General features: G+C 55.1%; 1 protein-coding gene and 1 long non-coding RNA gene across 2 annotated transcripts; one reads left to right on the top strand and one right to left on the bottom strand.

Moving 5' to 3' along the window:
• Positions 1 to 694: 694 nt before the first annotated feature.
• On the top strand, positions 695 to 22024 carry SLC39A3 (solute carrier family 39 member 3). Its single transcript, XM_063800457.1, has 5 exons — positions 695 to 918; positions 9161 to 9930; positions 12496 to 12827; positions 16386 to 17116; positions 20617 to 22024. The coding sequence occupies exons 2-5, from the start codon at positions 9762 to 9764 to the stop codon at positions 20636 to 20638; spliced, it is 1254 nt and encodes a 417-aa protein (XP_063656527.1). The 5' UTR covers positions 695 to 918; positions 9161 to 9761; the 3' UTR covers positions 20639 to 22024.
• LOC129138084 (uncharacterized) lies at positions 21497 to 27664 on the bottom strand. Its single transcript, XR_008541034.2, has 3 exons — positions 26609 to 27664; positions 22197 to 23265; positions 21497 to 21934 (listed from the first exon to the last, which is right to left on the bottom strand). It is a non-coding gene; the product is annotated as an uncharacterized LOC129138084 (long non-coding RNA).
• Between the last annotated feature and the right edge of the window lie 54 nt (positions 27665 to 27718).

Below are 27718 nucleotides of genomic sequence, written 5' to 3'. Positions count from 1 at the left end.
CTGAGGCAGGAGAATCGCTTGAACTGGAAGGCGGAGGTTGCAGTGAGCCGAGATCACACTCCAGCCTGGGCGACAGAGTGAGACTGTCTCAAATAAAATAATAAAATTAAAAATAATAAAATAAATAATAAAAAGGCCGGGCGCAGTGGCTCACGCCTGTCATCCCAGCACTTTGGAAGGCCGAGGTGGGAGGATCACCTCAGGCCAGGAGTTCGAGGCCAGCCTCACCAACATGGAGAAACTCCATCTCTAAAAATACGAAATTAGCCCGGTGTGGTGGTGCACACCTGTAATCCCAGCTACTCAGGAGGCTGAGACAGGAGAATCGCTTGAACTCGGGAGTTGGAGGTTGCAGTGAGCCGAGATTGTGCCACTGCACTCCAGCCTGGGCGACAGAGTGAGACTCCGTCTCTAAATAAATAACTAAATAATAAAAAATTAACATTGGATTGGAGACCAAGCATCCGGGATGTGGTCTCGGAAATGGGGAGCCGGGGCGATTCCGCACAGAGCCGCAAGGGGGCGCGGCAGCCACGGCCTCTCCCGCGGGCACCCACGTGCGTCCGCAGCTGCCAGGGCTGTGATCGACAAGGCGTGGCTCCTCCTGCAGCCACCTGGGCCAGAGCCTAGGGACCGCCCTGCTGCTAGAGTTTTGCTTTTAGAATCGGGTCTCCTTTCAGAATGACACGGAGAAAACATCCTCCGAAGCAGGGATGTCCTACCGGGTGCTCGTGCTTTGATGGAGCCAAGAGGATGCACGCAGTGGACCAGGGAGCCGTGCTGGCCCTGAGATACCTGTGGGATGCAGGGTCAAAGACATGAGGCCCGGCAGCGTGGGCGCGCGAGAACCCGCGAAGCCCACCAGAAACCAGAAATTCTCATCAGCTCACGGTGGTCCCGAATTCTTGCCAAGCCCAGGTAGACTTGGGGAGCCCCGTTCCTCTGTCTCCCTCTCTTTTGTTAATGGTGCTTTTTCAACCTTTATACATTTTTATTTACTTATTATTTTTTAATTTTAATTTTTGTTTTTTTGAGACAGAGTCTTGCTCTGTCACCCAGGCTAGAGCACAGCGCCATGATCTTGGCTCACTGCAACCTCTGCCTCCTGAGTTCAAGTGATTCTCATGTCTCAGCCTCCAGAGTAGCTGGGACTACAGTCACACACCACCATGTCTGGCTATTTTTTTTTTTTTTTTTTTTGTATTTATAGTAGAGACGGGGTTTCTCCATGTTGGCCAGGCTGGTCTCGAACTCCTGGCCTCAGGTGATCCACCTGTCTCGGCCTCCTAAAGTGCTGGGAATACAGGCGTGAGCCACCGTGCTCAGCCAGTTTTTATTTTTGAGACAAGGTCTCTCTTTCTGTGTGTCTTCTTTCCAGGCTGGAGAGCAGTGGTGCAGTCACAGCTCATCGCAGCCTCGACCTCCTGGGCTCAAGCAATCCTCCCTCAGCCTCCTGAGTAGCCAGGACTAGAGGCATGTGCCATCATGCCTGGATAATTTTGTTTTCTAGAGATAGGGTCTTGCTGTGTTGCCCAGGCTGGTCTCAAACTCTTGACCTTAAGCGATGCTCCCGCCTTGGCCTCCCAAAGTTGGGATTACAGGTGTGAGCCACTGTGCCAGGCTTCTCTTTCTTCTCCTTCTTCTTTTTTTCTTTAAGAGATGGGTTCCCCAGGCTGGAGTGCAGTGGCGCCATCATAGCTCACGGCAGCCTTGAACTCCTGGGCTCAAGTGATCCTCTTACTTCAGCCTCCTGAGTAGCTGGGACTACAGGCATTTTAAAGACTTAATGCAAGTGTAACATACCTACACCAAAGTGTGAATGATAAGCAAACATCATGGGTGGGGTGCTGTGGCTCACACCTGTAATCCCAGCACTTTGGGAGGCCGAGGCGAGTGGATCACCCGAGGTCAGGAGTTCGAGACCAGCCTGGCTAACATGGCGAAACCCCATTTCTACTAAAAAAATACCAAAATTAGCCGGGCGTGGTGGTGGGTACCTGTAATCTCAGCTACTCGGGAGGCTGAGGCAGGAGAATCGCTTGAACCCAGGAGGCGGAGGTTGCAGTGAGCCGAGATCATGCCACTGCACTCCAGCCTGGGCGACAAGAGCGAGACCCCGTCTCAAAAGAAGCAAACATCATGATGAATTTTCACGAGGGGAACACGCCCATATCATTGGCACCTACACCAAGAAACCAAACCTAAGCAGTGCCCCCACATTCCCGCTACTCACTGCCTCCCAGTACCCCCACACTCCCGCTACTCACTGCCTCCCCAGAGGGTGACACTGACCTAGCGTTTGATACCATGGGTGGGTGCTGCCTGTTTTTGAGACTTATACAAATACAATCTGCAAAAGGTAAAGCCACAAGGGTTTCAGAAGAAAATATAGAGTCTATTTTTGGTTAGGCAAAATTTTCTTAGAGAGAAAGCAAAAAGCGCTAACCATAAAGTTTTTTTTTTTGAGACAGAGTTTCACTCTTGTTACCCAGGCTGGAATGCAGTGGCGAGATCTCGGCTCACCACAACCTCTGCCTCCCGGGTTCAAGCAATTCTCCTGCCTCAGCCTCCCGAGTAGCTGGGACTACAGGCACCTGCCACCACGCCCGGCTAATTTTGTATTTTTAGTAGAGACGGGGTTTCTCCATGTTGGTCAGGCTGGTCTCGAACTCCCAACCTCAGGTAATCCACCCACCTCGGCCTCCCAAAGTGCTGGGATTACAGATGTGAGCCACTGCACCTGGCCAAGTTTTTTTTTTTTTAATCAACAATTAGACTTCATTAAAATAATGATGCCATTAAAATAGAGGGATAAATTGAGCCATTGAGTGGGTGAAGAAATTTGCAATATGTACTTTATAAAAATATCAAGTACTCCTACAAATCAGTGAGAAGAGAGATGACCCAATTCTCTTAATGGGCAAAACACTTAGACATTCCAAAAAACAGGATAGGCAAATGGCCCATGAGTATGAGGAAAAGAGCTCAATGTCATTAGACATCAGGAGAACACTAATTAAACCGATAGTAGTGGCTGGACACGGTGGCTCACACCTGTAATCCCAGCACTTTGGGAGGCCGAGGTGGGCGGATCACGAGGTCAGGAGATCGAGACCATCCTGGCTAACACGGTGAAACCTCATCTCTACTAAAATACAAAAAATTAGCCGGGTGTGGTGGCAGGCACCTGTAGTCCCAGCTACTCGGGAGGCTGAGGCAGGAGAATGGAGTGAACCTGGGAGGCGGAGGTTGCAGTGAGCTGAGATCGCACCACTGCACTCCAGCCTGGGCGACAGAGTGAGACTCCATCTCGAAAAACAAACAAACAAACAAAAAAACTATAGTAACAAACAAACAAAAAAACCATAGTAGCAAACAACTACACCAGGATAGCTCAAGTTGAAGGACCTGAAAAACAAGTGTTAGCCAGGTGTGGTGATACGCACCTATAGTCCCAGCTATTCGGGAGGCTGAGGCAGATGGATTGCTTGAATCCAGGAGTTCAAGACCAGCCTGAGCAACATGGGAAGAGTCTGTCTCTACACACACAAAATAATTGGTTGGGCTTGGTGGCTCATGCCTGTAATCTCAGCACTTTCAGAGGCTGAGTCAGGACGATCACTTGAGACCAGGAGTTCAACACCAGCCTAAGCGACACGGTAAAACTCCAGCCTGGCCAACATGGTGAAACCCCATCTCTACTAAAAATACGAAAAGTAGACAGGCATGGTGGCGGGCACCTATAATCCCATCTACTTGAGAGACTGAGGCAGGAGAATTGCTTGAACCAGGTAGGTGGAGGTTGCAGTGAGCTGAGATCATGCCATTGAACTCCAGCCTGGGCTACAGAGGGAGACTCCATCTCAAAAAAAAAAAAAAAAAAAGAAAAGAAAAGAAAAGAAAAGAAAAAAAGAATAAGGATCTTTACAGTAGAAAAACCTGACAACTATTATGTCAGCCAGGTGACCCAGTCAGTGTCAACAGTGGTAAGCCATGTTGACTGCATGGACTTTGCTATGATGTGATGTGATGGGGACGGCCTCTCACTTCTATAGTCTTCCTCAAAAACAAACAACAGAAACACAGCTCTAGTCCAACGATGAGAAAACTATCAGGAAACCCCAGTCAAGAAATATTCCACAAAATATCTGAACCGTCCTCCTCAAAACTGTCCAGATCATGAAAAACAGGGAACATCTGAGAAACTGTGACAGCCAGGAGGAGCCTAAGAAGATGTAATAATGAAATGTCATGTGAGGCCGGGTGCGGTGGCTCATGCCTGTCATCCCAGCACTTTGGGAGGCTGAGGCGGGCGGATCACTTGAGGTCAGGAGTTCGAGACCAGCCTGGCCAACATGGAGAAATCCCGTTTCTACTAAAAATACAAAAAATTAGCAGGGCATGGTGGTAGGCACCTGTAGTCCCAGATACTTGGGAGACTGAGGCACGAGAATCACTTGAACCTGGGAAGTGGAGGTTGCAGTGAACCAAGACTGCACCACTGCACTCCAGCCTGGGCAATAAGAGTGAGACTCCGTCTCCAAAAAAAGCCCCCAAAAACCAAAAACCAAACCAAACCAAAACAAAAAAACCACGTTTATATTTCAATGAATTTCCTTCCTTCCTTCCTTCCTTTCTTTTTTTCTTTTCTTTTTTTTTTCTTTTTGGAGACGGAGTTTGCTCTTGTTGCCCAGGCTGGAGTACAATGGCGTGATCTCAGCTCACCACAACCTCCGCCTCCCAGGTTCAGTGATTCTCCTGCCTCAGCCTCCTGAGTAGCTGGGATTACAGGTGCATGCCACCACGCCTGGCTAATTTTTGTATTTTTAGTACAGACGGGGTTTCTCCACGTTGGCCAGGCTGGTCTTGAACCCCTGACCTCAGGTGATCCACCCCCCTCGGCCTCCCTGGGATGATAGGCGTGAGCCACCGCGCCCGGCTTTCAATGAATTTTCTTATGCTTTTCACCTAGATTCACTTATTCTTCACATTTTGCCAAATTTCCTTTTTTCTCTTCTTATGTGTGTGTATACGTATAATTATTATTATTTTTTTGCCGAACAATTCAAATGAAAGTTCCAGACATCATGTATTTTGTATCTCCTAAGAACAAGGACATTCTATTACATAAATACAGTATAATTGTTAAATTCAGGAAATTAAACATTACTGAATATTGACATGATTATTTAATAAAGTCTACATTCAGATTTTTTCAATTTTTTCTGTTTTTTTTTTGTTTTTGTTTTTGAAATGGAGTTTTGCTCTTGTTGCCCAGACTGGAGTGCAGTGGACCAATCTCAGCTCACTGCAACCTCTGCCCCCTGGGTTCAAGTGATTCTCCCACCTAGCTGGTATTACAGGTACAGCTAATTTTTGTATTTTTAGTAGAGACAGGGTTTCACCACATTGGTCAGGCTGGTCTCAAACTCCTGACCTCAAGTGATCCGCCTGCCTTGGCCTCCTACAGCACTGGGATTACAGGTGTGAGCCACCTTGCCCAGCCCTTTTTGTTGTTGTTTGTTTGTTTTGGGTTTTTGAGACAGGGACTTGCTCTGTTGCCCAGGCTGGAGGTCAGTGGCATGATCATAGCTCACTGTGGCCTTGATCTCCTGGGCTCAAGCAATCCTCCCTCCTCCCAGTAGCTGGGGTGACAGGAATGTGTCACCACACCTGGGTAATTAATTTTTTTTTATTTTTTATTTTTTTCTTTTGTAGAGACAGGGTCTCACTATGTTGCTCAGGCTGGTCTTGAACTCCAGGGCTCAAGTTATCCTCTTGCCTCAGCCTCCCAAAGTGCTGGGATTATAGGCGTGAGCCACCGTGCCTGGCACCTTGTTTTATTTTGTATTTTCATGATTATCTTCATGGATTGAGACTCTTTTCTTATATTTATTCACCTCTTATATTGGTTCCCCTGTGAATTGCTCATTCATCACCCTTCCCATTTTTATTTTAAGATGTTTATTTTCTATCAAGGGCTCTGTCTCATATAGTATCAACATTTTTGTCCCAGCCTGTCACTTGTCTATTAAGGCCATTCATGGTGTTTTTTATTATGGAAGATTTTTGAAATACTGAAGTCAGTCAATTTGTCAGTATTTTTTTTTTATATATAGAGATAGGGTCTCATCATCTTGCCCAGGCTTGTCTCCAACTCCTGGGCTCAAGAGATCCTCCTATCTCAGCCTCCCAAAGTGCTGGGATTATAGGTATGCACCACTGTGCTGCTTTTATGTTATTTTATATTTTATTAGTATTTTTTTTCTGTTGCACTCTGAAGACATCTGCTCCTACATAGCTTCTGGTGCACAGGAGGTTTTCAAAAACACGTACTGAATGAATCAAAGCCCAAAGCTTACGTAGCTCTTTCCCTGAGCAGGCTGATTCTCCAAAAAATTATGAATAAATATCGCATGCTATGAATTCCCCTTAGGAATGAGTCGTCCTGTGGCATCTACCTGGTGTGCTTATGTTACAAGCCATCTTTTTCTTGTCGTGAGTTATGGAAAACAGAAACAGAGTCAGATCACTCTGCATCTAATAATAAAAATAGCTACCAGAAACAGTGTGTTCCACATGATGACATCAGCTCCACGCAGGCAGAAAATGGCATTAAATGCTAAGAACTTGTAGATGTCTCATTTATAGCCTCTGTGAAACTGAACTCTGTCTTTTGACGCTTTCAATCTCTGTGCCTCCTCCAGTCTTTCCTATTTTAGTGAGCACCAGAATCCATCGGATGGCTCAAAGCAGAAAACCAGAAGTCACCCCCAACACCTCCTTCTCCTGCAACCCACACAGACAAACCAGTGCTAAGTCCTGTCAATTCACCCTCCAAAATATTTCTCAAATTCACTCACTGTCCTTTCTCCTGTCAATGCCCTCAGCTAAACTACCATCAAGTCTTTTCTTAGAAATAGAGATAGGGTCTCACTATGTTGCCCAGGCTGGTCTCGAACTCCTGGGCTCAAGCGATCTTCCTGCAGTGGCTTCCCAATGTGCTACGATTACAGGTGTGCACCAAGGCACCCAGCCCAACTCTTGCCCAGAGGACTCTGAAGTAGTCTCCCTGCTTCCATTCTTGCTTCTCTATAATTCAGCCTTTCTTTACACACGAGTCAAAATAATCTTAAGAATTAAAATTAGATGACAACCTTCACCTACTTAAAATCCTTCAATGAATCACACTGTAATTACGGTAAAATCCAAGTTCCATAGCACGGTCTATGGGACTGTCCCTAATCTCCCATCTCCCTACTGCTCACGAACATTCAGCCAGGCTGGCTTTCCAACTCCTCAAATGCAGCAAGCCCTTCTCCATCTTTTTGTCAACTATCCTCTCTCCTCTCCCCACTTCTCAGTACTTTTTTTTTTTTTTTTGAGACGGAGTCTTGCTCTGTCGCCCAGGCTGGAGTGCAGTGGCATGATCTCGGTTCACTGTGACCTCCACCTCACAGGTTCAAGCGATTCTCCTACCTCAGCCTCCCGAGTAGCTGGGATTACAGGCGCCCACGACCATGCCCTGCTAATTTTTATATTTTTGGTACAGACAGGGTTTCACCATGTTGGCCAGGCTGGTCTTGAACTCCTGACCTCAAGTGATCCACCCACCTCAGCCTCCCAAAGTGCTGGGATTACAGGTGTGAGCCACTGCACCCAGCCTTCTCAGTACATTTGACTTGGCTAATTCCTGCACAGAAGTCTCTCTCATTCTTTCTTCACAGAACTTAGTACAACCTATAGTTTTTCTAGTATGTATGTGTATTAGTTACCTATTGCCATATGACAAATTTTCCCCCAAACTTAGTGCCAGCAGGCATTGTGGCTCATGACTGTAATCTCAGCACTTTGGGAGGCTGAGGTGGGAGGGTTTCCTGAATCCAGGAGTTCAAGACTGGCCTGTGTGACATCAGGTAAAAAATTAGCCGGGCATGGTGGCACATGCTCCCAGCTACTCGGGAGGCTGAGGTGGGAGGACTGCTCGAGCCCAGGAGGTCATGGCTGCAGTGAGCTGTGATTGCACCACTGCACTCCAGCCTGGGTGATGGGGCAGGACCCTGTCTCAAAATACAAGCAAACAAACACAAAACTAAGTGGCTAGAACAGCATGTGTTATCTCAGTTTCTGTGGGTGAGGAATTCAGATGCAGTTCATATGGGTCTTCTGTTTTCAGGGTCTTTGTTTTTCTTTCTTTCTTCTTCTTCTTTTTTTTTTTTTGAGACAGGGTCTCACTCTGTTGCCCAGGCTGGAGTGTAATGGTAATGATTTCAGCTCGCTGTCACCTCTGCCTCCTGGGTCCAAGTGATTCTGATGCCTCAGCCTCCTTAGTAGCTGGGACTACAGGTGCCTGCCACCATGCCTGGCTAATTTTGGTATTTTTAGTAGAGATGGGGTTTTGCCGTGTTGGCCAGGCTAGTCTCAAACTCCTGACTTTAAGTGACCTGCCTACCTCAGCCTTCCAAAGTGCTGGGATTATAGGCATGAGCTACCACATGCAGCCCTGTTTTAGGGTGTTTCAAAGGCTGCAGTTGAAGTGAAGCAGTCATCCAAAGGCTCAACTGGGGCAGGACCCTCTTCCATGATCACGTTCATGGCTGTTGGTAGCATTTGGTTCCTTATGGACGCTTGTGCTGAGGGTCTCATTGCCTTGCTGACTGTTGGCTGGAGGACACCCTCAGTTCCTTTCCCTCTGGATCTCTCCAGCATCTTAGCTTGCTTTGTCAAGGCACGTAGGCTGAGAAGGCGAGAGACAGGCTCTGCTGGCAAAACAGAAGTCACAGTCTCTCATAGCCTAATCGCAGAATGACATCCCATTCATTTGCCATTTTCTATTTGTTAGAATCAAGTCATCAGGCTAAGCGCAGTGGCTCATGCCTGTAATCCCAGCACTTTGGGAGGCCAAGGTAAGAGGATCACCTGAGGTCAGGAGTTCAAGACCAGCCTGGCCAACATGGTGAAACCCCGTCTCTACTAAAAACACAAAAATTAGCCGGCATAGTGGCACACGCCTATAATCCCAGCTACTCGGGAGGCTGAGGCAGGAGAATCGCTTGAACACGGGAGTCGGAAGTTGCAGTGAGCCAAGATCGCGCCATTGCACTCCAGCCTGAGTGACAAGAGCGAGACTCTGTCTCAAAAAAAAATTTTTTTTTTGTAGAGATGGGGTCTCACTATGCTGCCCAGGCTGGCCTTGAACTCCTGGACTCAAGCGATCCTCCCGCCTCGGTCTCTTAAAGTGCTGGGATTACAAGTGTGAGCCACTGCGCCCTGCCAAGATTTGGTTTTTAACTTACGCGTTACCTCCTATACTTATTTTTTCATGGTTTGAACATGGAACATCTACTTTCTTAGCAATTTTGCAGTATGCAATGCATTGTTACGAGCTGTAGCCACCATGATGTACAGTCGATCTCTTGGACTTACTCTTCCTGCCTATCAACAGAGATTTGTTGAAGGGATGAATCTGCTTCTTCAGCCGTCGGTAAGGGGATCAGCAGCGAGGACGCTGAGAGAGGAGCCGCCTCCGTTGGAAATCGCTTCCCATCCACCTCCAAGCCTCTTTCCAAGCGGGATTCAGCACCAGGCGCCCCTGGACAGCTCTGGAAACCCAACCCTGCCGGAACCGTTCCTCGCCAATCCGAGTTTCCCGCCGGGGCCGCTTGGTGGCTGCGCCCGCCGCTCAGCGGGAGGAAACCCCTTTCCTGTGCCGGTAGGAGAGGTGGAGTCGCATATGAGTGGCAGGTTTCGCAGCCAATAGTATGGAAAGTTCTGCCAGCGGGTCTCGGGGAGGCCAATGGGCAGGGGCGTGGGCGGGGCGTGAACCAGCCGCGCCGAGCGGGGCCTCTCCGGGCCGCGTCTGTGGGGTCGAGACTGCGCGGCGGTTGGGCGTGCAGCGGCGCCAGTCGGCGGAGGAGGGGCCCCCGGGAGGTAGGTGCGGGCAGAGAGAGGACCTGGGGCGGCGGGGCGGGGCGGCGCTGAGCGGCCGGGGGTCTGTTGGACTCTACCCGCACGTTAGCCGAGGCCCGTCTCCGGTGTCCGGTAGCGCGAGGCACACAGAAGGCGCTCAATAAGTGCTGATTGAATGAATGAGCCCGTGCCCTCCTCATCCCGGCCCGAGCAGCCTCCGGTTTGAGAGCGTGCAGGCCACCCTCACCTTCACTGTACAGACTGAGGCATCCAGATGCCGGACAGGTCTTTATTGGGCACCTACTGTGTGCCTGGGTGGCTCTGCGCTGGCTGCAGCTGGCCCTGAGCAAGACAGACAGCCTGGTCCCGCCCAGCTCACCGCCTGGGGGGAGGGACGACTTTAAATGACTTAAAATAATGTAATTCCTAGCTCCCTCTGTAGCACAAAATAAAAGAAAATAACACCAGGGAAGGGGGCGGGGAGAGCTCTGAGTGGAGACATTTGAGCAGTGACCCGAAGACCTGAATGCAGTGAGGTAGCGGGGCCATGAGGCGCTTGGGGCTGATGGTGGGGGAGAAAACCCAGTTGGGGAAAACTCAAGGACAGGGGAGGAGCTGAGATTCCTCCTAAGAACGGTGACATTTTGGGGTCCAGGGTGAAACCGACTTCACCTTGGCCCATTGCATCAGGTAAAATGCGGCCCTTATCAGTGGCCACACGCTTCCCCTCGTCCATGTGTTCAGCCAGCGGTTTTTGAGTATCCGTTCTGCAGCAGGCCTTCCGGCGGGTACAGGGATATGGTTTAGGGCAGGAGTCAGCCAGGGGCAGAGAAGGAGGCCCTTTTTTTTTTTTTTTTTTTTTTTTTGAGACGGAGTCTTGCTCTGCAGCCCAGGCTGGAGTGCAGTGGCGCGATCTCGGCTCACTGCAAGCTCCACCTCCTGGGTTGAAGCAATTCTCCTGCCTCAGCCTCCTGAGTAACTGGGATTACAGGCGCGTACCACCATGCCCAGCTAATTTTTTTTTTTTTGAGACAGAGTCTTACTCTGTCACCCAGGCTGGAGTGCAATGGCGTGATCTTGGCTCACTGCAACCTCCACCTCCTGGGTTCAAGTGATTCTCCTGCCTCAGCCTCCCAAGTAGCTGGGATTACAGGTGCCCACTACCACACCCAGCTATTTTTGTATTTTTAGTAGAGACAGTGTTTCACTGTGTTGGCCAGGCTGGTCTCGAACTCTCGACCTCAGGTGCTGGTCTCGAACTCTTGACCTCAGGTGATCTGCCCACCTCAGCCTCCCAAAGTGCTGAGATTACAGGTGTGAGCCACCACTCCCAACTGAGGAAGGCCCTTTTGAGGGGTCCTGGATGCAGAGAAGCAAGAAAGAAGAAGGAGGCCTCGTTGGAAGGTCAGGGGAAAGAGAGCAGTGTTCCAGGTGGAGAGAGGAGAACCCATGCAGAGGTCCTGAGGCACGAGCAAGCTTGGCACAGAAAGGACCAGTGAGGGCCGAGGCGAGGCAGGAGCTTGTCATGCAGAGCTTCAGCCTCAGGGTACAGAGTTTAGACTTTATTTCGGGGCATGGGGAAGCCATGGACCACCACCATCCAATAGCACGTTCTGCAGTGATGAGAGTGTTCCCTTTGCTGTCAAATACGGTAACCACAGAAGTCAAGTAGGCTTGTGTGACTACTGAGCGCTTGAAATATGGCCAGGGAGACTGAGGAGCGGAATTTTGTATTTTATTTAGTTTTTTTTTTTTTTTTTTTTTTTGAGATGGAGTTTTGCTCTTGTTGCCCAGCCTGGAGTGCAGTGGTGCCATCTTGGCTCACTGCAACCTCTGCCTCCTGGGTTCAAGCGATTCTCTTGCCTCAGCCTCCAGAGTAGCTGGGATTACAGGTGCCTGCCACCACGGCTGGCTAATTTTTGTATTTTTGGTAGAGACGGGGTTTCACCATGTTGTCCAGGCTGGTCTCGAATTCCTGACCTCAGGTGATCCACCCACCTCGGCCTCCCAAAGTGCTGGGATTGCAGGTGTGAGCCACTACACCCAGCCTGGATTTTTTTTAGTTTTGATGAACTTTTTTCTTTTTTTGAGACAGTGTATTAGTCAGGGTTCTCTAGAGGGACAGAACTAATGGAATAGTTATATATATAAAGGGAAGTTTATTAAGTATTAATTGCACACGATTACAGGGTGTCACAATACATTGTCTGCAGATTGAGGAGCAAAGAGAGCCAGTCCGAGTTCCAAAACTGAAGAACTGGCCAGGTGCAGTGGCTCACGCCTATAATCCTAGCACTTTGGGAGGCCGAGGCAGGCGGATCACGAGGTCAGGAGTTCGAGACCAGCCTGGCCAACATGATGAAACCTCGTCTCTACTAAAAATACAAAAAAAATTAGCTGGGAGTGGTGGCGCGTGTCTGTAATCCCAGCTACTAGGCAAGAGAATCGCTTGAATCCAGGAAGCGGAGGTTGCAGTGAGCGGAGATTGCGCCATTGCACTCCAGCCTGGCAACAGAGCGAGACTCTGTCTAAAAAAAAAAAAAGAAAAAAGAAAGAAAGCTAATGCAGTGCCCCTGCTGTTCACAGTTGCTGGACTGAGACATGAGCCTCCAACTGCGTGGTTGGGCTCGGTAGCACGTCGTGGGACTTGGGTGTGCGCCCACAGATGGTTTGGCCCTGCGGTGACCAGAGCAGCCCAAGCCGCCACCATGGTGAAATTGCTAGTGGCCAAAATCCTGTGCATGGTGGGCGTGTTCTTCTTCATGCTGCTCGGCTCCCTGCTCCCCGTGAAGATCATCGAGACAGATTTTGAGAAGGCCCATCGCTCGAAAAAGATCCTCTCTCTCTGCAACACCTTTGGAGGGGGGGTGTTTCTGGCCACGTGCTTCAACGCTCTGCTGCCCGCTGTGAGGGAAAAGGTAAGGGCTCCCGGGGCGCTGGCAGCAGCCCTTGGCACCTTATGGCCAAGGGACTCTGATGCATTTTCAACACTGATGCCAAGTTCAGTGGAGGCCTTGATGCTGTAAGGGTGACGGAAAGTAGGAAGTGAATTTGCTGTGTGATTGTGAACTGGTTACTTTCTGTCTCTGTGCTCTACCGGCCAAACAAGGGGTTTGGACCAGACCTGGGATTCCCAACAGGTGGACTTGTCGGTTGTCACCTGATAATCAGACCAGACTACCCACCTAGGTAAGGCACACTCTGTCCTGAAGCTGGAAAGCATGGCCTCTCTTTGGTTCCCATATCAGTCAGCTACTGTTGCGTAACAAATTATAGCAAACTGAGCACCTTAAGACTACAGACGTTTATCATCTCACAGTTTCTGTGAGTCAGGGGTCTGGGCACTGCTTCAGGAGCTCACAAGGCAGCAGTCACAGTGTCTCCTGGGCTGTGGTCTCATCTCAACGTTCAACCGGGGATGGGTCGGCCTCTAAGCTCATGTGGTTGTAAGCCAGGTTCAGTTCCTCATTGGTTGTCAGACCGAAGGTGTCTGTTTGTCAGTGTCTTTTGGCTGGGGCAGCCCTCAGAGCCTGGCCACGTGGGCCTCCCCAGCATGATCAGTTCCTTCATCAGCAAATGGAGAAGATGGCCATGACTCTGTGTAAGACAGAGGGCACAGTCCCATGTCATGCAGAGGTGACAGGGTATCCCTTCCCCTCTGCCCCAGTGTCCTGCTGGTTAGAAGCAAGTTCAAGTCCTTCCCATACTCAAGTGGCCAGGACCTCACAGGGTATGGCTGTCAAGAGGCAGGGGCTTCTGGGGCCATCTTGGAGTCTGTCCACCCCAACTCCTGACAGCATCATCCTCTGCTGACCTGTTCCTTGAGCTCCCCCATATCAGCAGCCCAGAGTGTGAGTCCCCTGTCAGGCCACAGTGTGACCAGCCCTGGCCATGCTTGCTGGGTGACCCTGGGTGAGTGGCTTCCTCTCTCTGGGCCAGTGCCAGATGTGACATTGAATTTGTGTTGGTTACATACTTGGTGGAGATGTGAGGACCCCCTGTTCTTCCTCCCAACGAAAGCACGGAAGCCCTAAGCTTACCTCCCAACCCCTGGCCCTGCTTTTCCTCGTGCCTAGTGTCCAGAAAGGAGGAGAAGGGCTGTTGTCTGGGATTAAATCATCTGAGCCTGTTAGTGTGGCGGAGTAGAGTTCCAGGGTGGCTCCCTGAGCTTCCAGCCCCTGCTCCGCATGCCCCATGCTTTTCCCTCCCCTCGAGTGTGGGTAGGGCTGGGACTGCCGTGGGTGTCACTCCTGTCATTATGTCAGAATCCCAGCAGAGGGGATGTTGCAGCTGTGATGACCGCCCCAGATCGGTTAGCGCTGAGTTCATCAAAAGGGAGGGGGTGGGCCCGGCCTAATCAGGTGAGCCACTCACCCTCCTGCTGGCCTTGGAGAAGCAAAAAGCCAGGGTGTGCCAGGAGAAGGGCATGAAGCGAGGACCCGAGGGCAGCCTCTCGGTGCCAAGAGCCGTCCCCGCCAACAGCCAGCCAGGACACGGGGGCCTCAGTCCACAGCCACCAGGAGGTGGACTCTTCCGACCTCCAGTGAGCTTGGAAGAGGACCCTGGGTGTCAGTGAGATCTCAGCCCTGATGACACCCTGCGAGACCTGGAGCGTAGGGCCCAGCTGGCCCGCACCTGGATTTCCACCGTTCAGAGCCGAGACACCACATTCCTGCTGTTGCGCGTGGCTGAGTCTGCATTCGTTCGTTACGCGGTGTGTGAAGACTGACATCTGCACTGCGAGGATGGAGATCTTGGTCATCTCTGACGTCTCCTGCATCCCAGAGGCCACTGCCAGCCCCCCTTTTCCCCCATGGTCATGGTGTCACCCCCGTCACCCTCTGACTGCAGGCCTGGGTGACTGCGGGGAGCTTGCTCTTCCCCCCCCCAATCACAGTGGCCTTCTCATGGCACCCAAACCTTTCCCGCCGTTCTCCTGCCCTCGGGCTGGTCAGGCGGATGAGGTCCCTACTCCCGAGCCCCCAGCCTCACCCACTGCAGGGCCAGGCTCTCAGTCACCCCTGGAAAATGGTGCCTGGTTCACAGCTCCCGTGCATCTGCCTCATCTCTCCTGATCAACGTCTGTCTCTTGGGAGTAGCTAGAGTTCCTCGTGAGCTTGTCCTCAAGCGAGGCATGCGTGAGGCCTCCAGCCGGTGGTCAGTGAGGGAGTTAAGTGGCTTCTCCGTGGAAACACAACCTTCTGCTGCAGCAGAGGCTCACCCAGCGTGAACTGCCCCCAGGGAACACTGGGCGATGCCTGGGGACATTGTGGTTGTCACGATGGGGGGTGCTCCTGGCCTGGAGTGGGTGGAGGCCAGAGACACTGCTCAGCAGCACCCTGCAGTGCCCAGGACGGCCCCGTCCCAGAGAACAATCCAGCCCCGAATGTCAGCACCTTCCCCCTACCCGAGTTGTGAAAATAAAAAATGTTTCCAGACATTGCCAGGTGTCCACACGGGCAGAATCGCCCTGGTTGAGAACCACTGTGTGCGCGTGCTTGTGTGTGCACCTGCGTGTGCGCGTGTGTGTGCGTGCATGTGTGCACATATGCGTGTGTGTGTGTGTGCACGTGCGCAGGTTGTAATGAAGTCTCCGCTGGGAAGGAAGCAGGGAAGCAGGCATTGTTGAGTGTCGAGCGTGTTGTGATTTTCCTCCACTTTGGTCTCGAGGTCTCTCTGGAGGGTGGCTGTGAACTCTGGCCCTGCCGTGACGAGGCTCCAGGGAGCTGTTGTGGGCGTTTACAGCCTGCCTTTCATGAGACATTTCATCCTGGCGCATAGCCTAATGCCTGCGTGTCCGCCCCGTGAGCAGCTGTCCCTCCCATAGGAGTGTGTACCTCTTGCAGACGCCCTGTGGCTCCCATCTGACCCACGTCTAGTTTCTCCCCACCAAAGTCTCCCCTCGCTAGGAGAGCCCTGACCAGGAGGAGAGTTGGGCCCAGGCATGTCGGTCAGGGAAGCAGAGAGGAGGCCCCGCGGCAGAGCACGCAAGGCCAGTGCAGCTCTTTATGTGTTTATTTTGAGCCGGAGTCTCCCTCTGTCGCCCAGGCTGGAGTGCAGTGGTGTGATCTCGTCTCACTGCAACCTCTGCCTCCTGGGTTCAAGCCATTCTCCTGCCTCAGCCTCCTGAGTAGCTGGGATTACAGGCGCTCGCCACCATGCCCAGCTAATTTTTGTATTTTTAGTAGAAACATGTTTCCCCATATTGGCCAGGCTGGTCTCGAACTCCTGGGCTCAAGCAATCCGCCAGCCTCAGTCTCCCAAAATGCTGGGGTCACAGGCATGAGCCACCGCGCCTGGCTGGTGGTGGTGGTGTTAATTCATCACAGGCGAGCCCTTCCTCTCCCACTTGTTTTAACCTCTGTGTGAATCGGGGATTTCTGGACTTTGCTTTGAACGGTGACATCTGGCCAGCCCTGTCGCCGCCACCCCTGAGCGTGGGTCTCTCTCTCTCTCTCGGGTGTCCCCGGCTGCAGCTCCAGAAGGTCCTGAGCCTCGGCCACATCAGCACCGACTACCCGCTGGCCGAGACCATCCTCCTGCTGGGCTTCTTCATGACCGTCTTCCTGGAGCAGCTGATCCTGACCTTCCGCAAGGAGAAGCCGTCCTTCATCGACCTGGAGACCTTCAACGCCGGATCGGACGTGGGCAGCGACTCGGAGTATGAGAGCCCCTTCATGGGGGGCGCGCGGGGCCACGCGCTGTACGTGGAGCCCCACGGCCACGGCCCCAGCCTGAGCGTGCAGGGCCTCTCGCGCGCCAGCCCCGTGCGCCTGCTCAGCCTGGCCTTCGCGCTGTCGGCCCACTCGGTCTTTGAGGGCCTGGCCCTGGGCCTGCAGGAGGAGGGGGAGAAAGTGGTGAGCCTGTTCGTGGGGGTGGCCGTCCACGAGACGCTGGTGGCCGTGGCCCTGGGCATCAGCATGGCCCGGAGTGCCATGCCCCTGCGGGACGCGGCCAAGCTGGCGGTCACCGTGAGCGCCATGATCCCCCTGGGCATCGGCCTGGGCCTGGGCATTGAGAGCGCCCAGGGCGTGCCGGGCAGTGTGGCCTCCGTGCTGCTGCAGGGCCTGGCGGGCGGCACCTTCCTCTTCATCACCTTCCTGGAGATCCTGGCCAAGGAGCTGGAGGAGAAGAGTGACCGTCTGCTCAAGGTCCTCTTCCTGGTGCTGGGCTACACCGTCCTAGCCGGGATGGTCTTCCTCAAGTGGTGAGCGGCCTCGCCATTGTCCCTGCCGCCGGAGCCCGCCGGGAGCCCCGGGCCGGACACAGGCCGCGTCCCCCGGCCCCGCGTCCCCCAAGAGTGAGCACTGTGGCCCTGGGCCACCACCTGTGCACAAGGGGCCTCCCGGGACCAGGCTGTGCCCCCGATCCTACACCCTGAGCCTCAGAGCACTGCTACTTTTTCAAATACTTCTTTCTCTTAAAAGTCTTTACCAAAGCTGTGTGGCCATGTCAACCTCGGGCCGTGGGGTGCGGCAACCCACGGGCGGGAGGGCCAGGGCCTGGGTCCCGGTGAGATCGGTCAGGACCCTCCTCTCCCTGCCGCACACCCCCAGCCTGTGAATAAGGACAGGAGCATTTGGCTGCTGTGACCAGAGTGAGGGCCGCGCCGCCTGTGCCTCAGGAGCCAGCTGGGGGCCCTGAGGCCCCATCGTCTACCCTGCTCTGTTGCCAGGATCTCGCCGCCCGAGCCCCGAGTGTCTTGAGGCTTATTAGAGGTTGGAGTCACTGCGATGGGACAGCCGGGCTCCGTCCCTCCTGTCACACAAGGCTGTACCCCCTGTGAGTGGGCCGTGTACCCTCAGGAGTGCCCTCTCCTTTTCCCTTTGCTGGGTGGCTCCTGGAGCGGGGACCCCTGGGCCAGGACCCCCCGGGCCAGGTGAGTGTCACAGTTTCCTGAGACTCACGAGCAGGGCCAGGAGGCAGCTTAAAGATCAGTCCTCAGCTCTGCTTGCACACACCGGGGCCTCCAGAGGAAGATGGACCCCACTAGCGGTGGGGCAGGGGCCCCGCGGTGCGATCCCTCCCGTGGACACAGGGACGCTGCTCCCGAGAGGGCAGGAGCACGGGGGACGAGCAGCCGGGCGTGGGCTGGGGCAGCCCTGGGCTCCTGGCTCCGTGGCAACCTCCGGAAGGCCTGAGCCGTCGTCGCGGCAACCCTGCCGGGTCTGGGGAGGTGAGAGCTGGGGAGGGACGCCTTTCCTCGGGGATTTTGCTCTGCCTGGCTCGAAGCCGCTGTGGCGCCGCGGAAGGGAGCCGGGCCTGCCCGCCTGGGCTGGGTTTTTCCACGGGCTTCGCCATCTCCTTGATCTGACCTGGAGCCCCGGACCCCATCTCTGGGCCTTGGCGTCTTCCAGCCCCATCAGGGCTGTGAGGGCCTCTGGCTGTCCCCACCTCCTACCTCGTCACTCATCTTTGAGCGCCAGGCCCCAGGTACCCTTCTCCCATCCCATGCCCTGCCTCGCCACCACGTCTCCCTACACCTACCCACAAGACTGACTGTGGGGGGCTACACGGAGAGGTCCCCATCTGGCCTGTGGGCTTGGGCCTGGCGGGGCCTCCTATCCATCAGTCCATCACTCTAGTCAGATGGGGAGCTCCAGGGCCAGCCAGTGACTGCTCTGTGGCGTGTCCCGGCCGGTGGCCCTGCTGCAGCCAGCTCAGCTCCCAGGTGCCAGTCACAGGAAGGGACGACCTCCAGAGGGCGGTGGCTGCCTGAAGCATTGCCATGGGGGTCCCAGGAGGCCAGAGTAGTCACACAGCCCCTGTAAGTAACTTCCACTCCAGGGGGTCGGTACGTAACCTGGGGTTCCGCCTCTGTTCCTGAGACCCCCCAACTTCCACTCCAGGGGGTCGGTATGTAACCCGGGGTTCCGCCTCTGTTCCTGAGACCCCCAACTTCCACTCCAGGGGGTCGGTACGTAACCCGGGGTTCTGCCTCTGCTCCTGAGACCCCCCCCCAACTTCCACTCCAGGGGGTCTGTAAGTAACCTGGGGTTCAGCCTCTGCTCCTGAGACCCCCCAACTTCCACTTTAGGGGGTCTGTAAGTAATCCGGGGTTCAGCCTCTGCTCCTGAGACCCCCCAGCTTCCACTCCAGGAGATCCTTACCCCACTGCTGTTGGAAGCTTGGGGCCTGTTCTGGGAGCCTGTGTCTGAACCTCTTACCGGGGATCCATCTCTGAACCCTGTGCAGCCTGGCCCTGGCCCCAGGGGTATAGGAGCTTCGCAGTGTCCTGAACCTGATGTGGTTCTGCCCGTCCCTCCCCTGGCTTCACCCCACCTGGGCCATTTGTCCTTTATCCCAGGTGGGTGGGTTGTGAAGCCACTGGGTCCCTGCACTGGTGGGGGATGTGGCTTGAGTTTCGTGACTGCCAGGGGATAGAGACATCCAGGACCCCCACATGGGAAGGCTCAGGGTCCCCGTCCCCTGAATCCAGCAGGAGCCCACGTGGGGCAGAGCACCGGCTGCTCCAGGGATCCCCATCCACCTTCGCCCATCACAGCAGGAAGCACAAAGTGGGGCCCTACCCTCCACCAGCCATCAGCTCCCCAGGGTGGCCCGAGGGACCCAAGCTGTCGACCCCTGCAGGCCCAGCCACCCCACCCCAAGGATCCCAAGCGGCTTCTTCCCCTTCCCTCCAGAGGAGCCTCTGACACCACGTTGTCCCCCACTGGTGCTGGGTGGGAGCTCAGGGCTGGCCCTGCTCCTTTGACTGCAGCAGACCGGAGGCAGCGGCCAGAAAGCAGGACGCAGGCGGGGGCGGGGGCGAGCAGGCTGTGGCCTCCAGACCTCTCCGTCCCAGAGTCCTCAGGAGGCACGAAAGGAGCTTTCCTGGGGCCAGCGGGACCCTAAGGCAGGAGGATGTCTCTTGAGCCACTTTTGGTCGGCTGTCACCACTCTTTTTTTTTTTTTTGAGATAGAGCCTTGCTCTGTCGCCCAGGCTGGAGTGCAGTGGCGCGATCTCGGCTTACTGCAACCTCCACCTCCCGGCTTCAAACAATTCTCCTGCCTCGGCCTCCCAAGTAGCTGGGATTACAGGCACGCACCACCACGGCCAGCTAATTTTTGTATTTTTAGTAGAGACAGGGTTTCACCATGGTGGCCAGGTTGGTCTCGAACTCCTGACCTTGTGATCCGCTGGCCTCGGCCTCCCAAAGTGCTGGGCTTACATGTGTGAGCCACTGTGCCCGGCCCACTTTTTTTTTTTTTTTTTTTTTTTTTGAGATGGAGTTTCGCTCTGTCTCCTAGGCTGGAGTGCAGTGGCATGAGCTCGGCTCACTGCAACCTCCGCTCCCGGATTCAAGTGATTCTCCTGCCTCGGCCTCCTGAGTAGCAGGGACCATAGGTGCCCGGCACCACGCTCGGCTAATTTTGTATTTTTGGTAGAGATGGGGTTTCACCGTGTTGGTCAGGCTGGTCTCAAACTCTTGAGCTCAGGTGATCTACCCACCTCGGCCTCCCGCGGTGCTGGGATTATAGGCGTGAGCCACCGCGCCTGGCGGCTTTACCCGCTTTTGAGGAGGAACCCAGCATATGTCCATGTTGGGGTAAAGACGTGGAGTGGTCGTCTCGCCCGTCCGATATAGAGTCCAGAGGCGCAGGGCTTATTCCCAAGGTCCCTTGGCCGACGGCGGCTGGGTCCGGCCTAGACCAGGCTCCTGTGAGACAGCCCAGCGACTCTGTCTCCTCTGGCTCTGCCCACAGGCACACTGTCACCCAGTGCTAGGAGCCACTGCTTGAGGAAGCCCGGGTTTGTCACTGCCTGCAGCCACAGACTACTCCTGCCTCAAAACGACGTCACGACACTGCAGAGCAGGCCAGCTCCAGCTGCACATGGCCGCCTCCATCTCTACACAGCTTTGAGTCACAGAAATGTCACGTGACCTGCAGAAGCCAAGGGTCCTCCTCCTTGGGGGTCTCTTTTACTGACTCTGTGACTGCCAGCCGGGGATCTTCTGCCCCCAGGGGACACCGGGCCATGTCTGGGGACATCTGTGGTTGTCTTGACTAGGGGTGCTCCTGGCATGGAGTGGGTGGGGGCCAGGGATGCTGCTCAGCACCCTGCAGTGCCCAGGACGGCCCCACCCTTGAGAACAGTTCAGTCCCAATGTCCACAGGGCCCAGGGGGAGAGACCCAGCCCAACTCACAGAAGCCTCAGGACAGGTGATGGTGGGCTGTGTCGACCACCTGTTCATGAGAGAGACACAGGGAGGAGAGGGGGCACCTGCCAACCGTTTCATGCGCTGGCAGAGACCGGGAATAGCTTGGACAGATCGTTCCTGGATAACACAAGACAGCTTCCTGTTTAAAAAACAAAACTCCGGCCGGGAGCAGGAGCTCATGCCTATAATCCCAGCACTTTGGGAGGCTGAGGCGGGCAGATCACTTGAGCCCACAAGTTGGAGACCAGCCTGACCAACATGGCGAAACCCCGTCTCTACTAAAAATACAAAAATCAGCTGGGTGTGGTGGCAGGTGCCTGTAATCCCAGTAACTTGGGAGGCTGAGGCAGGAGAATCGCTTGAACCTGGGAGGCAGAGGTTGCAGTGAGCCGAGATCGCACTACTGCACTCCAGCCTGGGCGACAGAGCAAGACTTGGTCTCAAAAGCACACATAAAAAACCAAAACTCCAAGCGCAGAGCACCCAGTGCCATCTTCATCCGAATGCAGCACTCCTGGCTGGGTCACGGCCACCCCTAGGCCCATGCCTGGTCAGGGGCTTGTCTTGTCTATGACCAGGCAGGTCACAGGCGGGAGGGACCCAGGTCAGGCTCAGCTGCTGCCCCACCGGAAACAGACCCAGCAGCCTTGCCTAGACCCCAGGCGGGTCCAGGTTTTTCTACTGGGACAGAGAGGGTGGGCCAGGATGGGGGCGTCTCTCAGCTCTGCAAGCTGGAGAATTAACTCCGGGACTTGAGCTCGGGGTCCCCGCTGGGCGCAGGCGTGGGCTTCAGTGGGAAGGAAGCCCCTCGTTGGGTTCTCAGCACGGACAGCTGGATGGCATCACTGGATTCCCTCACCTGGATCCGGAGACAAAAGGGGAGAAAACGATGAGGCAGCGCCCAGGCCTGCGGGGTTGAGTCAGCCGTAATAACAGCCCGTTGGCCCTACGTGTCTGTTGTTTGCATTTCTGTTGCACAAGTTATTAGCTCGGGGCGGGGCGGGACGGGGAGGTCGGTGGTAGATGGGACGGTGTCTCCCAGCCCTTGGCACCATCAGACTGTCCTGGCCAGCAGCTCTGGACCCTCTGCCCCACCGGGAAGAGAGGGGGCTGCGTCCCACCTGTTCCAGATGCCAGCCTGCACGCAGCTTGTGCCCTGAGCTGTGTCTGCTTTTGGGACAGCCGGTGAGCAGCCTGTCACCAATAAAGACTCCTCGGCCTTCACCTCGATGCTCGGAGGCTGCCCCAGCCTTTCCAGGGTCCCCCTGCAGGTGGGAAGGAGGCGGAGGCTCCCGAAGGTAGAGGAGTCACCTCCCTTTCGAGGGAGCACAGGCTGCTGCAGGACGTGGGGGCTTGTCTGGAAGACCCCAGAACTCTTCTCCTGGCTGTCGGGTGCTGAGGCCAGACGGGGCTGGAGTGGGAAGATGCCCCCACCTCTCTCCCTGCCACCCCTCAGGCCTCGCGGCTCGGCACCTGCAACCCCTCGGGGCAGTGACACAGCTGGCCTCGGTGTCCTGGCGGAGGGCAGGAGTGATGGCGGGTTGCGGTCCTGTAGGGTGAGAATCGGGTTAGACGAGCGAGCGCTTCAGAGCCGGGGAGCTGCACACGGAGGGGAGGGAGTGGCCAGCGCTGCGTCGGGCTTCTCCACGAAGAGGCGAGCGGGCTGGCTGGGCTTCCGTCTCAGCTAGTGGAGGTCCAGCCAGACCCAGGCTAGATGAGCTGGCCCCCAGAACAGGCTTCTGCACCTCGGCTTTGTGGACATCTGGGGCCATCCTGTGCCTTGTGGGAAGCTGAGCTGCAGCCCTGGCTCTGGGGTGAGGCCTGAGAACTTGCATGCCACCGAGTTCCCAGGCAACGCTGGCCATGCTGGGGTGGGCAAAGTTTGAGACGCATGGACCCCTCCAGGGTCTCTGCCTGTGGGCACTGTGGACACTGGGGCCAGATAGTTCTCTGGGGTGGGGCTGTCCTGGGCACTGCAGGGTGCTGAGCAGTATCCCTGGCCTCCACCCACTCCATGCCAGGCGCACCCACAGCTGTGAGAACCACAGACGTTCCCATCTAGTGCCCAGTCTCCCCTTGGGACACAATCACCCCCCCGTGGGAACTGCTGCCCCAGAACTAAGGCGGCTCACATTCTGGAGAGGGAGCCGACGCCAGCATGTTAGGCAGTACCAGGTAGCAGTAAAGGCCCTGAAAAGAATCGGGACACGGTGAGAGACGGCAAAAGGAGATGATTTTAGTTCTGTGGTCTCCTCAGGAGCAGTCTCTGGGGTGACGTGAGGGGGACTGGAGGAAGTCAGTGAGAAGGAGATGGGGGAGAGAGAGCTCGTCTGGCTGAGGCAGCAGCATGTGCAAAGGCCCTGGGGCCTCTCTGTAGTTCTCAGCCTTTTTTCTCTGATGATCAGAGTGGCTTCTTCTCTCTAAGAAGACCCAGGCGTTACCGGAGTTTATCCTGCCAATGCTAAAGATTCAGTAACCCCACTCCTCAGAGGTGGTGATGAAACAGCACCCTGGCCAGGCGCGGTGGCTCACGCCTGTCATCCCAGCTCTTTGGGAGGCCGAGGCGGACGGATCACCTGAGGTCAGGAGTTCCAGACCAGCCTGGGCAACATGGTGAAACTCCCATCTCTACTAAAAGTATAAAAATTAGCCGGGTGTGGCGGTGGGCGCCTGTAATCCCAGCTACTTGGGAGGCTGAGGCAGGGGAGTTGCTTGAACCCGGGAGGTGGAGGTTGCAGTGAGCCAAGATCACACCACTGCACTCCAGTCTGGGTGACAGAGCGAGACTCTGTCTAAAAACAAACACAAAAAATCATAGCACCCTGATGTTAGAGAGGAACCCAATGCTGACTCTAGGGGCCAGGCAGGGTGAGGCGTGGGTCTTCCATGGTGGCCTGGGGGCTGGGGGAGCAGCGGTGAGCAGCTCTGCAGATGCCGAAGGGCAAAAACAAACAAACCAACAAAAAAAAAAATGGGCTTGGGGATGCCAGCCTGTTCATCTTTGAAGGCAAACTGGTTTTTGACAAATGGTCTCTGTATTTTAAAATATTGATGCCACCAGCCTGGGCAGTATAGTAAGACCTTATCTCTACAGAATTTTTTTTTTTTTGGAGACAGAGTCTTGCTCTGTCGCCCAGGCTGGAGTACAATGGCGCGATCTCGGCTCACTGCGACCTGTGCCTCCCGGGTTCAAGCGATTCTCCTGCCTGGGCCTCCTGAGTAGCTGGGTTTACAGGCGCCCGCCAGCACTCCTGGCTAATTTTTGTATTTTTAGTAGAGACGGGGTTTCACCATATTGGTCAGGCTGGTCTCAAACTCCTGACCTCATGATCCGCCCACCTCAGCCTCCCAAACTGCTGGGATTACAGGCGTAAGCCACTGCGCCCAGCCCAGAATTTTTTTTTTTTTTTTAAGACAGAGTCTTGCTCTGTTGCCCAGGCTGGAGTACAGTGGTGTGATCTCAGCTCACTGCAACCTCCGCCTCCCAGGTTCAAGTGATTATCCTGCCTCAGCCTCCCAAGTAGCTGGGATTACAGGTGCAAGCCACCACATTGGGCTCATTTTTTATATTTTTAGTAGAGACGGGGTTTCACCATGTTGGCCAGGCTGGTCTTGAACTCCTGACCTCGTGTGATCCACCCACCTCAGCCTCCCAAAGTGCAGGGATTACAGGCATGAGCCATCGTGCCCGGCCCAGAAAAATTTTTTAAAATTAGCTGGGCCTGGTGGTGTGTGCCTGTAGTCCCAGCTACTCAGGCGGCTGAGGAGGAAGGATTGCTTGAGCCCAGAAAGTGAAGGCTGCAGTGAGCTGTGACCTCACCACGCACTCCAGCTTAGGTGGCGGAGTGAGACCCTGTCTCGATAGATAGATAGATAACTTATCTAGCATCTAGTAGATGATTGATAGATAAGTAGATGATTGATAGATGATTGATAGATAATAGATGACGAATAGATGACAGATGATTGATAGATAATAGGTAAATGATTAATAAATGATAGATGATAGATTATTGATAGGTGATAGATTATTGCTAGATGATAGATGATTAATAGATGACATGATTGATTAATTGATAGATGACAGATAGATGATTGATAGATGATAGATAGGTGGTAGATTGATTGACTGATTGATTGACAGATGCTAAACTTGAAAAGCAACTGTGTGGCTGAGCCCCTGGGGTGACTCTGCCCCCTGAGGCCAGGATGTGCAACCTCGGCTTTGCCCACGTGGTCCAGAGACCACTGAAGAGAGCTGAGGCCGGACCCCACTGCCCTCCTCTCCAGAGGCTAGCCGGGGCTCAGTGAGGCCCACGTGGCCCTGGTCAGGGCAGCAGGGTGAGGAGAGCGGTCGTGGAGCTGCAGGGCCGGGTGAGGAGCCGGACATTGCAGATGAACGCCGTCCCTTGCTGTTCTGCTGAAAGGAGATCTGTAAGGCAGGACGGGCCGAGTGTCCCCAGGACAAGACTACAGATAGCCAGGGACAGGGCAAGAGGATCACAAGGGGGTGGCCGTCCATCCCCAGCAGGCTGGGCTATGGCTTCAGAGCCTGATGGATCCGGACCGACCTCTTCCCCACTAGGCCACTGTGGGCGAGCCGCTTCCCTTCTCTGAGCAGCATTTCCAGATGGGAGCAGGGACAGTGGCCTTGTACAGACTGCTGAGGGCCCAGCACCCACTACACTGGCACTTTGTGTTTGCAGGACCCATGCAGACTGCCCCGGTGGGTTTCACCCTGGGGACTCAACGTGGACGCCTGTGGATCCTGCCCAGCTCGCGAGCTGGAGAGGTTGACAGGTCCTCTTCTCTTTGGCAAAGATGCAGCCGGCCTCAGTCCTCCTCGCCCACCTCTGTGCCTCTCAGGACGCCGAGGGACTCTCCAAAGAGGGACTCGGCTATGAGAGGCAGCAGGGAACCCAGGAAACTCCAGTGCCAGCCCCGGCTTGCTCAGTGCCCCAGTGTGCAAGTGCCCTGGCCCCTGAGATTTGGATCACAGACCTTTCCATGGAGAGGCAGAGCTGGGGCGCCCACCCACCCCCACTCACAAAGGCCAGGCGGAACCCTCTGCTCCCCGGCCCACCATGGGGGAGAAGCTCCTGCTGTCCTAGTTTGGGTGCTCGGAAGAGCTCACTGCCATCTGTGGCCTGGGCACCGCGGGCCATGTGTGGAGACCCCGTTCCTCAGGGACAGCGAGGAGGGGAACAGGGCCTGGCCTCGCCGGCTCATGCGGCCCACAGCCTGGCCTGGGAGCTATAAATAGCAGCCGCAGCGTGGAGTTACAGCCCTGCCCACTCTCCTACGCATGAGTCAGCCTGCCCCGGCCTGAGCTGGTGCCCGGAGGAGACAGGGAGCCGGCCCGACGCCCTGCCCCACGCTGGTGGGTCACTCAGGAGACGAAGGCAGGCAGGCGGACTGGGAAGGGGCAGGGCTGCCGTTTGAGTGCTTGGGTGCCCAGCAGCCCCGTGTAGGTGGGCACCCTGCCCATGTGTTCCCAGCAACTCTACAGGCGGGCAACAGTGACGTCACTCACAGATGGGGGAACAGATGCTTGAGAAGGCACATCCCTGCAGGCAGCCACGTAGAGCAGAAGCTGGGATTTGTCTGCCCTCAGGGCTGTCTCCATCTCCTGCTGAGGGCACCCCCAGATGAGGGTCAGGGGCCGGGCCATGCTCTGAGGTGCTCCCGCGGGGCTGGGGTCAGGGTGGGAGGGAGGTGCACGCCAGGAGCACTCAGGCCGGGCCATGGATGCCAGGCTGAGAAGCTGGACCTTGACCTGGGAGAAGGGAGCCATGGGTGGTGTTAGAGCAGGGGAGGCCCATGTTCCAGTTGGAGCATTGAGTGGCAGAGTGGAAGGAGGGCTGGAGGAAGGGGTCTGGAGGCCAGGAGGGGGAGGGGGGTCAAATCAGGGAGAAATAGAGCTCTTTGAGCCCCAAAGCCGCATGAACCTCAGTGCCCCAGCCTCAGTGGCAACAGGAGAGGGGACTGAGTGGTCTTGGGGGCAGTGCCAAGTCTCCGCAGAGGCAGATGGGCCCACCTCATCCAGGGCCATGGAAATGGTGGGTCATGGAGAACCCAGGAGCTGAGGGCCCAAGGGGTTCCCCGGGCTGCAGCACCTGCTCACAGGCCTGGTGATGGGGAGCTCACCACCTTCCAGACCAGCCTCTCACCCACTGATGGCTCTGACTCTGGAGAGACCCCTGTGGGTCCCAGAGTTGGCCTCTCTACCAAGGGGCGCCTTCCTCTGACAGCCTTGCGGCCTGGGACTGTCCCGCACCCACCCCTGAGAGCACCTTCTGGCCTGGTCACTAGACCCCAAAGTCCAGTCTCCTCTGGGATCTGCCCGATGAGGCCAAAAGGAACCTCGGCCTCCCGGTCTCCAAAATGGAGGTGGAGCCATGGTCTCTTGTGGACACACAGACGCATCAGAAAAGCCAGTGCTCCCCTAAGATGCCTCATGTTGGGGGAACACAAACATTTTCCTAACCGAAAACGGCAAACCCATCCTCTGCAGAGCAGCGCCAGCCCCCTTTGCTCACCCCCCCACCTCCCTAGGCCTGACTGCCATAGGCTGCCTCCGCCTCCACAAAACCAGCCCTACAGAGCGCTGAGTCCGCTTCTGCCCCCATCCCGCCCCTGCCCA

The sequence above is a fragment of the Pan troglodytes genome, chromosome 20, assembly GCF_028858775.2.
Source record: "Pan troglodytes isolate AG18354 chromosome 20, NHGRI_mPanTro3-v2.0_pri, whole genome shotgun sequence".
Classification (NCBI taxonomy): Eukaryota; Metazoa; Chordata; class Mammalia; order Primates; family Hominidae; genus Pan; species Pan troglodytes.
Note: the sequence above shows the minus strand (reverse complement) of the source record. Positions and strands in the feature narration are given on the sequence as shown.